Source organism: Arabidopsis thaliana, chromosome 5 (assembly GCF_000001735.4).
Source record: "Arabidopsis thaliana chromosome 5, partial sequence".
Classification (NCBI taxonomy): domain Eukaryota; kingdom Viridiplantae; phylum Streptophyta; class Magnoliopsida; order Brassicales; family Brassicaceae; genus Arabidopsis; species Arabidopsis thaliana.
The window spans coordinates 16,166,052-16,181,076 of NC_003076.8; the positions used below are offsets into that span (position 1 = coordinate 16,166,052).

The window sequence follows — 15,025 nt, forward strand, 5'->3', positions numbered from 1 at the left end:
AACACACACATTTATGAGATATTCTGATTATCCAATCCTTTGAAATGAAGCAATGTCACAAATGTATTAGGAAAGATGGAGTTAAAAACCCGAATTAGCCCAATAGAGAACACAAATTGCCTCTAAAAGCCCAAAAAAATTGGGTTTAGATCCACACGAATGTGGAGAGCCTTAACCGGATGTGTTCAAAGACCCGAAGGTCAAATCCCGTCTCTGTCAGAGGAGATGCCAACCATCTCTCCTTTCTACGAACACAATCAATTGTTCCGTATGTAAACATATATATACTTCACCTAAACGGAATTCTTAACCGATGTGGGACAAATACTTATTCCTTTTCTTCAAAACCTCTCCCCTCCACTGCCTCTGTCTCTCTGTTTTCGCTCAGATTTATGAAGAATCTCGTTTCAAACCTTCGATTTTTCTCCTCTTATTCTTCTTCGATAGTTCCGCGATGTAGTAACATACCTAAACCAATTCTCAATCCTCTCTACAATTTACTTCCCCAGTCTCAAAACCCTAGTAAAATCGTGGATGTTATCTGTTCAACACTCAACCACAGTGATTATTCCGTCTTGTTACCTAACCTTCGTGACGAGGTGAAATCGCTGATTCCTCATTTGGGTTATCCTGAAATCTCGAGGGTTTTGCTTAGGTTTCAGTCTGATGCTTCTCGAGCTATTACGTTCTTTAAATGGGTTAAATTTGATTTGGGGAAGAGGCCTAATGTTGGTAACTACTGTTTGTTGCTTCACATTCTTGTGTCTTCTAAGAAGTTTCCTTTAGCTATGCAGTTTCTCTGTGAATTGATTGAATTGACATCTAAGAAAGAAGAAGTGGATGTGTTCAGAGTTTTGGTTTCTGCTACTGATGAATGTAATTGGGATCCTGTTGTTTTTGATATGCTTGTGAAAGGTTATCTGAAATTGGGTTTGGTAGAAGAAGGGTTTAGGGTTTTTAGAGAGGTGCTTGATTCCGGTTTTAGTGTTAGTGTTGTTACTTGTAATCATCTACTGAATGGGTTGTTGAAGTTGGATTTGATGGAGGATTGTTGGCAAGTGTATAGTGTGATGTGTAGAGTTGGAATCCATCCCAATACGTATACGTTCAACATTCTTACTAATGTGTTCTGCAACGATTCAAATTTTCGTGAAGTTGATGACTTTTTGGAGAAGATGGAAGAAGAAGGTTTTGAGCCTGATTTGGTTACTTATAATACGTTAGTGAGTAGTTATTGTAGAAGAGGAAGGTTGAAAGAAGCGTTTTATCTGTATAAGATCATGTATAGGCGTCGTGTTGTGCCTGATTTAGTTACTTATACATCGCTTATCAAAGGTCTTTGTAAAGACGGGAGAGTTAGAGAAGCTCATCAGACTTTTCACAGGATGGTAGACAGAGGAATTAAGCCTGATTGCATGTCTTACAATACTCTTATTTATGCTTATTGCAAAGAAGGAATGATGCAACAATCGAAGAAGCTGTTACATGAAATGCTTGGGAATAGCGTTGTTCCCGACAGGTTTACTTGTAAGGTTATAGTTGAAGGATTTGTGAGAGAAGGACGGTTACTTTCTGCTGTTAATTTTGTTGTCGAGCTTAGAAGGTTAAAGGTTGATATCCCATTTGAAGTTTGCGACTTTCTGATAGTAAGTTTATGCCAGGAAGGTAAACCATTTGCAGCAAAGCATCTATTAGATCGAATTATCGAAGAGGAAGGTCACGAGGCTAAACCAGAGACTTACAATAACTTAATTGAGTCTTTGTCCCGTTGTGATGCTATAGAGGAGGCATTGGTTCTAAAAGGCAAACTCAAAAACCAGAATCAAGTACTTGATGCCAAGACATACCGAGCTCTTATAGGCTGCTTGTGTAGGATTGGTAGGAACCGTGAAGCCGAGTCTTTGATGGCAGAAATGTTTGATTCTGAAGTGAAACCGGATTCATTTATATGCGGGGCTTTGGTTTATGGATACTGCAAGGAATTGGATTTCGATAAAGCTGAGAGACTATTGAGTTTGTTTGCTATGGAGTTTAGAATCTTTGACCCAGAGAGTTACAATTCGCTTGTTAAGGCTGTTTGTGAAACGGGATGTGGATATAAGAAAGCGTTAGAGCTTCAAGAAAGAATGCAAAGACTCGGGTTTGTTCCAAACAGGTTAACTTGTAAGTACTTGATCCAAGTGTTGGAACAGCCTTCTTTGCCCAATCATCTGCCTGAGAATTGAAGCAACGCTTGATGCGATGAAATTTGTATTCCTTAATCTTGGCCAGATGCGTAACTTAAAGAAAATACAAACTTAGAGGATGAGTACTGCGGATCGTTTTAAGTGGTGGTGAAGTCTGTAGGATCTCGCACAAAGGGTCCAGTACTTGCTTAGCATCCTGGAGGAAAATGTTGTCCTTATAATTCAGTGCCAAGAGCATTTGCCTCAGCTTTTGCTGCTTTGTTTGCTGTTGAAAGCTTACCTCGACTCCAAAACACAAGTCTTCTCTGTTGATCAAACAAGAGCCAAGCAATGCCGATCGGTGTGTTCTTATTGATACAGGATGCATCCAGATAACAGGTTTATTGAGTTAGTTGGAACTAAAGGATGCACCTGAAACGGTTGCAGATTGCCACAATTTTGTATTCTGTAGTAATTGTAAGAGTTTGAGAATGATTGTCTATTGGACCCCTTGTCTTGTGTCTTGTGGTTTCGTTCTTTCCATGGATGTGAAGTTAAAGTAAACTTTGTGTAGTTGCAGCAGTTTCTTTGTAACTCTATGAAACTTCTCCAAGCAATTTCTTTGTAACTCTATTACTTTGTGCTCTGAAAAAGTCACTCTTACCAAAAGAGGGTAGAATCGATATTAACCAAAGGACCGTGTCTAAAACCAAATTAAATGTTACATTGGCAAATAAATACAAGTTCCAGAAAGAGTCTATAAACTAATTGCTAAACCGGGAAAAATTTCTGCTTCTAACTCTTTAGCGTTGAGTTTATAGGCCGACGAATCAGGTTAAAAATTCTCTCTTTATCAAATTATGAGGTTTGGATCTGTAATTTTGTGAGCTTTTAAGCTTGCACACCAAGTGCTTGCTAAAATGTCCAAGTGAGCTCTTTTAGGAATTCAGTGAATCAAATGAAGTTTTAGGTGACAAAAGTCAAAAGATTTTAAATGCCACTGCTTAATGAGATCAATCAGCTCAGCTATTTTATATAGATTGAGATCTTTCATTCGTGAAAATGGATGCAGGTGTATAGGAAGATCATTTTATAGTCATGAGTAGAATCGGGAAACATCCGGCTATCGCTCTGTTGGATTCCGGCATTACGTTTAAAGAAGTCCGGCAAATCCATGCCAAACTCTATGTCGACGGGACACTCAAGGATGACCATCTCGTGGGTCACTTTGTAAAGGCAGTGGCTTTGAGTGACCACAAGTACTTAGATTATGCGAATCAGATTCTTGATAGGTCTGAAAAGCCTACATTGTTTGCTCTCAATTCTATGATTAGAGCACATTGCAAGAGCCCTGTTCCAGAAAAAAGCTTTGATTTTTATAGGAGGATACTCTCTTCGGGAAATGATCTTAAACCGGATAATTACACTGTCAACTTCTTGGTTCAGGCGTGTACGGGGTTAAGGATGCGTGAGACAGGGCTTCAAGTTCATGGTATGACTATCAGACGTGGTTTTGACAATGACCCGCATGTCCAGACTGGGTTGATTTCTTTGTATGCGGAGCTTGGCTGTCTGGATTCTTGTCATAAGGTTTTTAATTCTATTCCGTGCCCGGATTTTGTGTGTCGGACAGCGATGGTCACTGCCTGTGCGAGATGTGGGGATGTCGTTTTTGCGCGGAAGTTGTTTGAGGGGATGCCGGAAAGAGACCCGATTGCCTGGAACGCGATGATCTCTGGCTATGCTCAGGTTGGTGAGTCAAGAGAAGCTCTAAACGTGTTTCACTTGATGCAGTTGGAAGGTGTGAAAGTCAATGGGGTTGCTATGATTTCTGTTTTATCGGCTTGCACTCAATTGGGTGCTTTAGACCAAGGGAGATGGGCTCATTCTTACATAGAGAGAAACAAAATCAAAATCACTGTGAGGCTTGCTACTACGTTGGTCGACTTGTATGCAAAATGTGGTGACATGGAAAAGGCTATGGAAGTTTTCTGGGGTATGGAAGAGAAGAATGTGTATACATGGAGTAGCGCCCTGAATGGGTTAGCCATGAATGGGTTCGGGGAGAAATGTCTCGAGCTTTTCTCTCTTATGAAACAAGATGGTGTTACTCCAAACGCTGTCACATTCGTCTCTGTTCTCAGAGGTTGTAGTGTGGTTGGTTTTGTAGATGAAGGGCAAAGACATTTTGATTCGATGAGGAATGAGTTCGGGATAGAACCTCAGCTCGAGCACTATGGCTGCTTGGTTGATTTGTATGCTCGTGCAGGCCGCTTAGAAGACGCAGTAAGTATCATCCAGCAAATGCCCATGAAGCCTCATGCTGCTGTTTGGAGTTCTCTGCTCCACGCATCCAGAATGTACAAGAACCTTGAGCTTGGCGTGCTTGCATCTAAAAAAATGCTCGAGCTAGAGACCGCAAATCACGGAGCTTATGTCCTCTTATCAAACATATATGCAGATTCAAACGATTGGGACAATGTTAGTCACGTTAGACAGTCAATGAAATCTAAAGGAGTCAGAAAGCAACCAGGGTGCAGTGTAATGGAGGTCAATGGAGAAGTCCATGAATTCTTTGTAGGAGACAAATCTCACCCAAAGTATACACAAATCGACGCGGTTTGGAAGGATATCTCGAGAAGGCTGAGACTCGCTGGTTATAAGGCGGACACAACCCCGGTTATGTTCGATATAGATGAAGAAGAGAAAGAGGATGCATTGTGTTTGCATAGCGAAAAGGCAGCGATTGCATTTGGTATAATGAGTTTGAAAGAAGATGTTCCGATTCGGATCGTGAAGAACCTTCGGGTTTGTGGAGATTGTCATCAGGTTTCTATGATGATCTCCAAGATTTTTAACAGAGAGATCATTGTCAGAGACAGAAACAGGTTCCACCATTTCAAAGATGGTCACTGTTCTTGTAATGGCTTTTGGTGAGAACCTAGCTATGTAACCATTTTTTAATTTCACCTAGTTAGTGATTTGACGATTTCAGAGGTAAAACATGATTATGATAAGAAATTTAAAATGTGATATTTATTGTTTATCCAATAGTAATTTTTTTTTTGAAGCCAGTAATTAATTGGCGTTAATAGTAAAAATGGTAATTACTAATTGGAGAAGGCTTTTAAGTTTGGTTTGAGGAGAGAAAGATAATAACAATGAGAGATGATCAAAGCAAATGTGTATTCATGTTCAAAGTTCAGATTTTTATATCGTCGGAGATTTTTGAGCCAATCTAGTTTTGTTCATAGTTTAGATGCAAATGTTTCATCACTTATAGCTGCTGTAAAGTCTTGTGTCTCCATTGAACTGTGTCGTTTGCTTCATTGTAAAGTAGTGAAGAGTGTGAGTTACCGCCATGGATTTATTGGGGACCAGCTTGTTGGTTGTTACTTGAGATTGGGTCATGATGTTTGTGCAGAGAAGCTGTTCGATGAAATGCCTGAGAGAGATTTAGTCTCTTGGAACTCTTTAATATCTGGGTATTCAGGGAGAGGTTATTTGGGGAAATGTTTTGAGGTGTTGTCTAGGATGATGATATCTGAGGTGGGTTTTAGACCTAATGAAGTTACGTTTTTGTCGATGATCTCGGCTTGTGTTTACGGGGGAAGTAAGGAAGAAGGACGTTGTATTCATGGGTTGGTGATGAAATTTGGTGTACTTGAGGAAGTTAAAGTTGTGAATGCTTTTATCAATTGGTATGGAAAGACTGGAGATTTGACTTCATCCTGCAAATTGTTTGAGGATTTGAGTATAAAGAATTTGGTTTCTTGGAATACGATGATTGTGATTCACTTGCAGAACGGTTTAGCTGAAAAAGGTCTGGCTTACTTTAACATGAGCAGAAGGGTTGGGCACGAGCCTGATCAAGCCACTTTTCTGGCTGTTCTCCGTAGCTGTGAAGACATGGGTGTAGTGAGATTGGCGCAAGGAATTCATGGGCTAATCATGTTTGGTGGGTTCAGTGGAAACAAGTGTATAACGACAGCGTTATTAGACTTGTATTCGAAACTTGGGAGGTTGGAGGATTCGTCTACGGTTTTTCATGAGATTACTTCTCCAGATAGTATGGCGTGGACTGCAATGCTTGCTGCTTATGCCACTCATGGGTTTGGAAGAGATGCAATCAAGCATTTTGAGCTCATGGTTCACTATGGTATTAGTCCTGATCATGTAACCTTCACTCACTTGTTAAATGCTTGTAGTCATTCTGGTCTTGTAGAAGAAGGGAAGCATTATTTCGAAACAATGTCGAAAAGATACAGGATTGACCCGAGGTTAGATCACTATTCATGTATGGTTGATCTACTGGGTCGATCCGGGCTTCTCCAAGATGCTTATGGATTGATCAAAGAAATGCCAATGGAGCCTAGTTCTGGTGTTTGGGGAGCTTTGCTTGGTGCTTGTAGGGTTTACAAAGATACACAACTCGGAACAAAAGCCGCAGAGAGATTGTTCGAATTAGAGCCTCGTGATGGTAGAAACTATGTAATGCTCTCAAACATCTATTCAGCTTCTGGTCTATGGAAAGATGCTTCAAGAATAAGGAATCTGATGAAACAGAAAGGTCTTGTAAGAGCTTCAGGGTGTAGCTACATTGAACATGGTAACAAAATTCATAAGTTTGTTGTTGGAGATTGGTCTCATCCTGAATCAGAGAAGATACAAAAGAAGCTGAAAGAGATTAGGAAGAAGATGAAGAGTGAAATGGGATATAAATCAAAAACAGAGTTTGTATTACATGATGTTGGTGAAGATGTTAAAGAGGAAATGATCAATCAACATAGTGAGAAGATTGCGATGGCGTTTGGGCTTTTGGTGGTTAGTCCAATGGAGCCAATTATCATAAGGAAGAATCTTAGAATTTGTGGGGATTGTCATGAAACAGCAAAAGCAATATCTTTGATCGAGAAAAGGAGAATCATTATTAGAGATTCTAAGAGGTTTCATCATTTCTTAGACGGATCATGCTCTTGTAGCGATTATTGGTAGTATCTCAATTTCTCATCCTCACAAGTGTCAATTTTACTCTTTCAAGTGTGTGTGTGTATAATATGAAAAAATTGCATACACATATAAACCTCCAATAGAACTGTAAAGTTTTGCACTGTTTCATTTTCTCTATATAGACAAAAAAAAAACTAGAAACCTAAAGAACTGTGAGTATCAAATAGCTAAACATGTCCACCTAATTTAAATGTTCCCATGATTTATCAACTTATCATATTATTACATTCAAATATTACCACAACACTTGCGATCTTTCATGCTTACAAAAACATAAAACACATACACGGTTCAACAAAAAGCCAAACAAAAAAAACACATAACATCATATTGAAAATGCAGAAAAAACGACATAATAGTGAAAACACATATCTACCGTTCATACTGAAAACTCATCATGCAGCCGTCGTCCTCCCCTGAGTCTCATGACCCTTAGTGGTAGTGTCATGTGGCTTAGAAATATCATATTGTTTAACATCTTGGGCCTTGTTCTGCACATGCTGGCCCATTTCTTTGCCCTTTTGTCCTGCGTAGCCAACCGCATCAGCCATTCTCCTCTTAGCATACTCCAATTGCTCAGGCACAGTTCTCCTTGTCCCACGAAGATAGTTCATGACCCATGAGATTGAGCTAAGCCCGGTTAGACCGAACATCCCCGAGGCTAAAAAGCCTGTCATTGCAAGCCCGATAGTTAGAGCCGCTGGGACTATAACCGGGCTGAAGAGGAGAAATAGTGGTAAAGCAACCATTAAGCCGATCACCGAACCAGCTAGAAGTAATCCAGCCAAGGCAAGTAGCGAACCGACGACAGGGACTCCAATCAACAGGGACAATACCTTTTTTTTAAATGATACAAGTTAACAATCGTTAGATTCAAATCAATATATATGCATGCAAATTTAACCAAAAGGTGTATACATATAATTGTAATGGTTGGGACATTTAGACCGACATTGCAAAAAAACATTTCTATTCAATTAACAACCAGAATAAGACTAACCATATTTTGATCGGACACAAAAAAAAAAAAAGCCTAGGAGATCAAAAATTATGTTCGATTAACAATCATAAGCATGAGATCAAGAAAAGGTACAATCACAAAACCATATCAATCTGACCATTTTTGTGATGTTTTGAAGGTCATATTTAACTCGCAATAACAAAAAGAAGATCAAGAAGAAGTTTTATGCATGTAACCATATAAATCGAACAGTGTCAAAATTATTCATAATTTATTTGAACATATATTTCAAGATTCCATGAACATAGACTCCATTGATCCGTAAAGAATCATTTCTTAACTTTGTATGTATAAAGATTAAGAGAATGTATAAATATAAAGACAAAGACATTACTTGGGTACTAGATGGGCCACTTTCAGGCATCATGCTCTTGTAACCGCCACCACCGTAACCACGGTCACCTTCATACTGACCTTGACCTCGGCCGCCTTCATAGGGCGACTGAAATTGAAAGTGTCTATCAGTACGGTCGACACGGTGTGTATCCGCCATTGTAAGCTAATGAGAAATTGTTTTTACCTATTTTCTTTGTAATAAAACTAGAAAAGTTTGGAGAAGGTTTATTTAAAGAAGAAGTTGGAGAGATGAGAAGAGGACACATAAGACGGTGAGATGTTAGAGTAGTAGAGGTGTGGCTTTGCATGATTTCCAAGTTTCAACTTTTTTCTTCTTTTAGTTTTTATTTTATTTTATTTCATTTCATGAGATTTTAAAAGATGTTTTCGCTTTCTCCGCTGACACGAATTTAAAGCAAGACAAAAGAAAACTATCCTATGCATGTATACTTGAGTCCGAAGTCTAAAAGGATCTCCAATACAAATTTGAAAATACATAATTCATCAAAAGAGTTTCATTTTTGGTTATGTGACTAACGAATCCAAAATATGTAATCTAGACAATAGCTTTTGAATTATCCATGTTAAATTATAAAAGAAGATGGGAAATCGAAGATAGGACGATGTAGTTTTGCACCACATTTGGATTTCAAAATTTCGATTTCGAACTTTTAGTATCAAATTAAGAAAATGATTCCGTAAATAAAGTTTTGTGCCAATCCAATCCCCATTACTATATATTAGTTCACAAAGATGATGTAGTCATGTAGAGACATCAACTAAACACTAACGGTGCGGCAGATTCTATTCTAGCATCCAAACTCAGATTCATTTCCTAATCAAAACTTCTTTCAACTCGGAGTATTACAATCACTTTCGTATACCGAAAGGAACGTTCTTATTGCATATCAAAACAATCATCCCTAGCTAGAAGTAGCAATTCGTATTCGTTTGGACTCGGCTCACGGCTAACGTACTATTAACCTTGTATGTGGTTTCACACACATGCTTGATGTAAATCCACTTTTGTTCCGCAGTTGATTCACTATACTTCGGGTTATTAAAAAGACTTGATTTCTAATTTTAAAGATTCCCATGAGTTTTTTTATAAGTTTTAGCCAAAATCGATCGCATAATATTGAAAATCACTTTTAGATATGTCATTTTATATGATATTGTTATAACTTCAACACGCTTAAATGTTAAATACTCTTAAAATAGATTACATGTCAAAATCGTAATCGCATATGTTGTATGTAGTCTATTATCATAATAAAATTAGATCAAATATTTCTAGTGACAATGTAACAAATGAAGAAAAAATAATGAATCATGGTGTTTCCTTAACAAGTCAAAGTCTTGAATTTAAATCACAATGTAATGTTTTTTTTGTCTGTCAATTCACAATTAAAAAAAGAAAATTATAACAAATCATGATTATCTTTTGAATTTTTTGGTGTGTAATACATGGATTTTACAAATTATAGGGTTGGCTTTACAAATTATATTTAGAGAAATTATTGATCCGAAGACCAAATTCTCTTGTACAAAAACATAATTTTGTAGTTCTCTATCAATATAAGTTTAAAGTACACATATAGATAGTAAGCTGGGAAATTGTTGTTGATTAATTAACCATATGAAGAAAATACTATGTCACTCACTTAAAATAGTACACCACTGTAACATAACTTATATAGTTCTTGTATAATAGATAGATAGAGATATACACCAAAACGGTGTAAATTAAAATTTGCTTAATTTAAAAAGAAATAGATAGATAGATATCTCACACGATAGTGAGAAAATATCATATTATCAAAGAAATTTCCTTCACTGGAAATTAATCCCACCAACGCAGCAGCTCTAGATAGTCCTCCAGTGATTCACAAACCTCCAGAGTATAGTTTTCTTTTGGCATCGGAATATAAGGTGATATTGTAGAAGCATCGGTCAATGGTTTGGTGGTCTGCGTTATAGCCTCTGGACTCAAATTCATCTCCCCATATAACATATCTTCAGAGTCATCATGATAATTCTCAATGTTTGTCGGTTCACCATCAGATTCATCATCGTTGTTGATTGTGATACTCCTTATGTAGTTTTCAAGGATGTTATTGCCGACACGGTTGACAGTTCGACCACTTTTATTTTGCACCCGACGCTTTGTGGTATTCCAATGGTTCTTAACATTGTTATAGCTCCTCCCCGGAAGTTGCTCTGAGATCTGGATCCATTTGGCACCAATTACTTTGTGTACTTCAATTAGTATTTGATCTTCTTCTTCACTCCAAGTAGTTTTCTGAAATCACATATACGTAAATCATTCTCTTATTATTGTATGTATATGACACTTTTATTGATGGAAGCAAGATACAAACTATAAAGATGCACGTTTTAATAACCCCTCGTAATAACTATGAGAAAACAAAATTTGCCAATGTATTTTGTATCCATGATGAGATTATTTGTAAGTATCACATGTAACTCCTAAATATAAATTTTTAAAATTGTTGTGATTAAATCGTTAGCCACACTACTATTCAACTATATGAATTTCAATCTATACTCTATACATGTGTGCGTGAACATTGTAAGAACGTAGTTGCTTTCACACACATATAAGCTGTGATGATCATTTATATTAAATTATGAAAATAAGAATATAGGCAGATGAAAGAAAAGAACACCTTAACGTTAGGACGAGCATGGTTATGCCACCTCTCTCTGCATTGTTTTGGTGTTCGTCCTTCAAAATGTTTTGCGACCTTTGTCCATTTTTTGGGTTCAAGTGCCACCATCTCTTTCAATTTTCTATATACATTACAATATATTTTCACATCCTCAAAAAATAAAATAAAAGGCATACAATAAAAAAAAGTTATATGAGAATTCCCAAGGAGGAAATTGAATAATAGTTTTTAAATTTATTTGAGAATAAAAAAAAAATGAAGACTTACATGTCCTCAGATTCTGTCCATCTTTTTTTGGTGATGTCACTTTTCTTCAAATATTTGCTTGTGCTCGCCTCCTTTTTATTCTCATAAGTTTTTTTCATCTTATCATCTTCAAGTTGATTCATGATTTCGTTGGTTGTATTTTTGATACCTTCTAGCACTGGCACATCAAATAATTGAGGTTCACCCATTACCTTATCAAGAGTTGGCTCATAACCCTTATTAGTCAGTTCTTCATTGTGTACAATCTCATTCCCTATAGTGTATTCCTGCAAATCATGAAAATTTTCGAATATACCCTTAGGGTTTGCAAAAATTGGGGGATTATCGATCATATGGATTTTTCCGTTGTTGACTATGTTATTCATAGATTGCTCAAGAGTATCAATATTTGAGTAGGATTTGATACTCATGAATGGGTAGTTTGATGGAATTTCATAGGAGGAAGAGTTGTAAACCAAATGGTTTTGATTAGTATCCAAATTCTGATTTTGAGAATCATAATTTGGGATCAAAGGTATAAGATTTTGGTGGTGCTGATTAGAGATATCAGTCAGATCTGGTGAAAAAGACCATCCAGTACGAGAAGATTGACCTAAATTGTCATTGAAAAAGTTAAGATTATTTTTTGGTATATGCGATGCATCATCATTAACAGGACATCGATGAGCATCGTTTAAGATGAAATTTTCATCGGAGATCAATGAGAATTCCATTTAAACACCAACTTGAATTGAAATGATGATTCTAAAATGGAAAACTGATTAAATCTCGATATGAATCTAAGAAGTACAAAGATCGAGTGCAGAAATCCGTAAAACAAATATTGAAACCCAAAGATGGGCGGAAAGTTATAGAAAATCTTAGAAAGAACGATACTCAGATAAGACGATAAGAAGTGAGTGGTTATAAAAAAGTGTACTTCAAATAATTAAATAAAACAAAAAAGGTAAAAATCTATTTAAAAGGTAACAAATGTATTAATGAATTTTGTAGAAATTGAGTGGCAAAGACTTTGACTTGTCAAATATTTTTACAAGTCATTAATTTTAACAAATCATTGTTTTCACGTTTTATAGATAATAAAAGTGAGTTAAATATAAAACCATGGGCCAAAAAACCAAAAAAGTACACACTATAATTAGTTAGATAATTGGATGTAATTAAAGATAGTACTTTAGATATTGTTCTAATTTTAAGATTTTGAGATGAGGAGTTATACAATATCAACTTGAGGATAAAATAGACATTTATATTCTTAAATTGTAATAAATAATTATGAAATTATAATGATTTATGAGAGCGTTTGTGTTTAAAAGAGAAAATTTGACATATTACAACACGTGTCATACATGTCATGAATTTATTTCTGTTAGATAAAATTTATTTTATTTTCTTGAGCACTGAAGATAGTTTTTTAATAATATATTTAGGTTGAGTCCATTAATACTTGAATTTAAGTACTCAATTGTTTAGACTCAACTAGTTCTCAATTCACCATCCATAGAAAACTCGTTTATTTTAACATTTTTCCTATGAAAAAATGCCAACCATATTATGTTTTTTAATTATTAAAATAGTATAATTTCTCGTTAAACATTTTGATAAAGTAACGTTCGTATTTTCAGAAATAACATATTTTATATTCCTTTAAAAAACAAAGATTATAGTAAAGAACATTAAATTAACTAATAACTACTCTACTTTTCCATAGAATACTAAATTCCTACGCTTTCTATTAATCTTTAGTGTTTTTACCGCTAAAGATATCACTATATCACTTTGTCAAAAAATCTCAATTTTCCATACATACAAAAAGATTATGTTTAGAAGTCATCAAATCCATAATTTGGTTCACTTAAATACAAGTTGGTGATTATTTGATTTTGTTCGATTTAATGTCATTTTGGTTTCATTTTGTTTTCTAAAATCAGTTCAGTGTTGGTTAAAATAATATAAAATACTTCTAAATAATAATTCAACCATAATTATATAAAAGCAAGAAAAAAAATTCTGAAATTAAATTTCAAATTATTCTAGGCATGTTCTCCAATGTGGCTGCATCCGTCTTGTTGGTTCAAGATGAGTGCTCTTCTGTTAGGTCCTCTATCTAAACATCTTCAACTCCATTTCGTGGATCGATCACCCAATCCTTCCCAGCTGATCCGTATTTTAGTGGTCCTTGTCGCCGACGAGAAGTTTAGTCTAGTTTCTCCATGGTTTGTGTAGCTATTGAGATGTTAACTCTCATGCTTTCAGCCTCCTTTTCGCTGTCTCTATTTGAGCTGCTCATGTCTCCACACTACCTATGAAGTCCGATCTCTACGACTTTGGTGTGAGCTACCCCCTCAGACCTCCAGATCCGCCCCCTCAGGCCCCAAGTTGACCATTCGTTCCAATTTGTGGGAGTTTTCTCCGGTGTTATGACCTATGGTCCTTCCTTTTCTACCACCTCACCTAGCAGCATCTCCTCCATTCACCCTTGTTTGGATAATGATCTTTGTGTCTTCCACTTGCCTCCTTGCGATCTATTATTGTTGTGTGCAGTTCATGGTACTAAATCTTTCCTCTAGCGCATATGTGCAATTAACTGGATACTTCTCTGGTTTATCTTTGTTTGCATTTCAGGCTAGTCTACTTTGTTTCTAATCTAGAATCACCTTTGTTAGTTTATTTTCTGTCCAAATTTGGCAGAGTTTGTTCACCGAATACTTCTTTAGAATCTTCGTGTCTAGGGTTAAGAAAAATCAAACTTTTGCCTAGATCCATCAAAATTTGCTCACCCTATACATCTCCAGCGTCTCCATGCATATGTCTACGGTTGATCCTTCTTGGGTGCATCATCAGAGATCCTTTCATGGTGCAACGACCACCTCCGCCTCACTGTTGAATGAATGGGAGAGAATGAGTATTATTTTCGTCCTTCATCTATGGTGGAGAAATATCTCTGATTTTGAAAACAAATTAGAACCGAAGAGACTTTGCACAAGTTTTAAACAGTTTTGGACACTAACGATTATATGCTAACAAAATATATAATTAGTAAATTTTAAGTTTTGAATATAATTTACGAATATTTTTTAATCCATGAAAAACTTTAAAGAAAATATCTTATGTTGACTTGACACTTTATGAGTCTAATTAAAAATGTACATACAAGTAACATCATAAGTAATTTGATTCCAGAACATCAAGAACCAGGTTTCAGGTTTCACACTTTCGCCCATCATGAAAAGTGGACAAAAATCAAATATTTTATTTGGCATGTTTTGCTTTGATTCTTTTTGAATGAATGTTATTCATCCTAAAACATATTTTGTATAATAAATGTAACCTTATACTTTTTTCCGCCAATGTAACCTTATGCTAAAAGTTCAGAACGTTTATAAATAAAAAGACACCAAAGACAAACAGTAGGGCCTTCAAGCACCAAAGACAAACACTAGGGCCTTCACCAAACCAAATTCTTAAGACATCCTCGAATTTGGTTGTGGTTTCCTTTTGACTTGAAAGTCTGTTCTAGAGTTCGGACGATA

The 15,025-nt window shown here is 36.2% G+C and overlaps 5 protein-coding genes, 1 long non-coding RNA gene and 1 other non-coding gene across 9 annotated transcripts; 4 read left to right on the plus strand and 3 right to left on the minus strand.

The window, feature by feature from the left end:
* Positions 1-128: 128 nt before the first annotated feature.
* Positions 129-336, minus strand: U6acat. Its single transcript, NR_143315.1, has one exon. It is a non-coding gene; the product is annotated as a U6acat; snRNA (small nuclear RNA).
* On the plus strand, positions 180-2,819 carry AT5G40400 (Pentatricopeptide repeat (PPR) superfamily protein; the record flags this gene model as incomplete). Of its 2 annotated transcripts, none has more annotated exons than NM_001344326.1 (1): positions 180-2,802. In NM_001344326.1, the coding sequence occupies one exon, from the start codon at positions 180-182 to the stop codon at positions 2,223-2,225; it is 2,046 nt and encodes a 681-aa protein (NP_001332471.1). In that variant the 3' UTR covers positions 2,226-2,802. The 2 variants fall into 2 exon arrangements, with proteins under 2 accessions (NP_001332471.1, NP_198856.2); NM_123404.3 differs by having other exon boundaries at positions 387-2,790.
* A 78-nt stretch (positions 2,820-2,897) lies between these two features.
* On the plus strand, positions 2,898-5,266 carry AT5G40405 (Tetratricopeptide repeat (TPR)-like superfamily protein; the record flags this gene model as incomplete). 2 transcript variants are annotated; one of them, NM_001344327.1, is made up of 2 exons in its annotated part: positions 2,898-2,999; positions 3,238-5,266. In NM_001344327.1, the coding sequence occupies one exon, from the start codon at positions 3,264-3,266 to the stop codon at positions 5,100-5,102; it is 1,839 nt and encodes a 612-aa protein (NP_001318712.1). In that variant the 3' UTR covers positions 5,103-5,266. The 2 variants fall into 2 exon arrangements, with proteins under 2 accessions (NP_001318712.1, NP_001031987.1); NM_001036910.2 differs by lacking the exon at positions 2,898-2,999 and having other exon boundaries at positions 3,264-5,200.
* Positions 5,267-5,322: 56 nt separating this feature from the next.
* Positions 5,323-7,303, plus strand: AT5G40410 (Tetratricopeptide repeat (TPR)-like superfamily protein). The gene has a single exon (NM_123405.4). The coding sequence runs from the start codon at positions 5,334-5,336 to the stop codon at positions 7,158-7,160; it is 1,827 nt and encodes a 608-aa protein (NP_198857.2). The 5' UTR covers positions 5,323-5,333; the 3' UTR covers positions 7,161-7,303.
* On the minus strand, positions 7,289-8,732 carry OLEO2 (oleosin 2). Its single transcript, NM_123406.3, has 2 exons — positions 8,531-8,732; positions 7,289-8,011 (listed from the first exon to the last, which is right to left on the minus strand). The coding sequence occupies exons 1-2, from the start codon at positions 8,687-8,689 to the stop codon at positions 7,571-7,573; spliced, it is 600 nt and encodes a 199-aa protein (NP_198858.1). The 5' UTR covers positions 8,690-8,732; the 3' UTR covers positions 7,289-7,570.
* Positions 8,733-10,375: 1,643 nt separating this feature from the next.
* On the minus strand, positions 10,376-11,680 carry MYB22 (myb domain protein 22; the record flags this gene model as incomplete). Its single annotated transcript, NM_123407.1, has 3 exons — positions 10,376-10,834; positions 11,223-11,346; positions 11,493-11,680. The coding sequence occupies 3 exons, from the start codon at positions 11,678-11,680 to the stop codon at positions 10,376-10,378; spliced, it is 771 nt and encodes a 256-aa protein (NP_568582.1).
* A 1,866-nt stretch (positions 11,681-13,546) lies between these two features.
* On the plus strand, positions 13,547-13,851 carry AT5G06045. Its single transcript, NR_142886.1, has one exon. It is a non-coding gene; the product is annotated as an other RNA (long non-coding RNA).
* Positions 13,852-15,025: the final 1,174 nt, after the last annotated feature.

What these genes read in the sequence shown, in the direction of transcription:
- AT5G40410 (NM_123405.4), top strand. Translation starts at nt 5,334, where the DNA reads ATGATCAAAGCAAATGTGTATTCATGTTCAAAGTTCAGATTTTTATAT.
- OLEO2 (NM_123406.3), bottom strand. Translation starts at nt 8,689, where the DNA reads ATGGCGGATACACACCGTGTCGACCGTACTGATAGACACTTTCAATTT. An exon ending in GTGGCCCATCTAGTACCCAA is followed by an intron (nt 8,012 to 8,530) that starts GTAATGTCTTTG and finishes TTTAAAAAAAAG; the next exon opens with GTATTGTCCCTGTTGATTGG.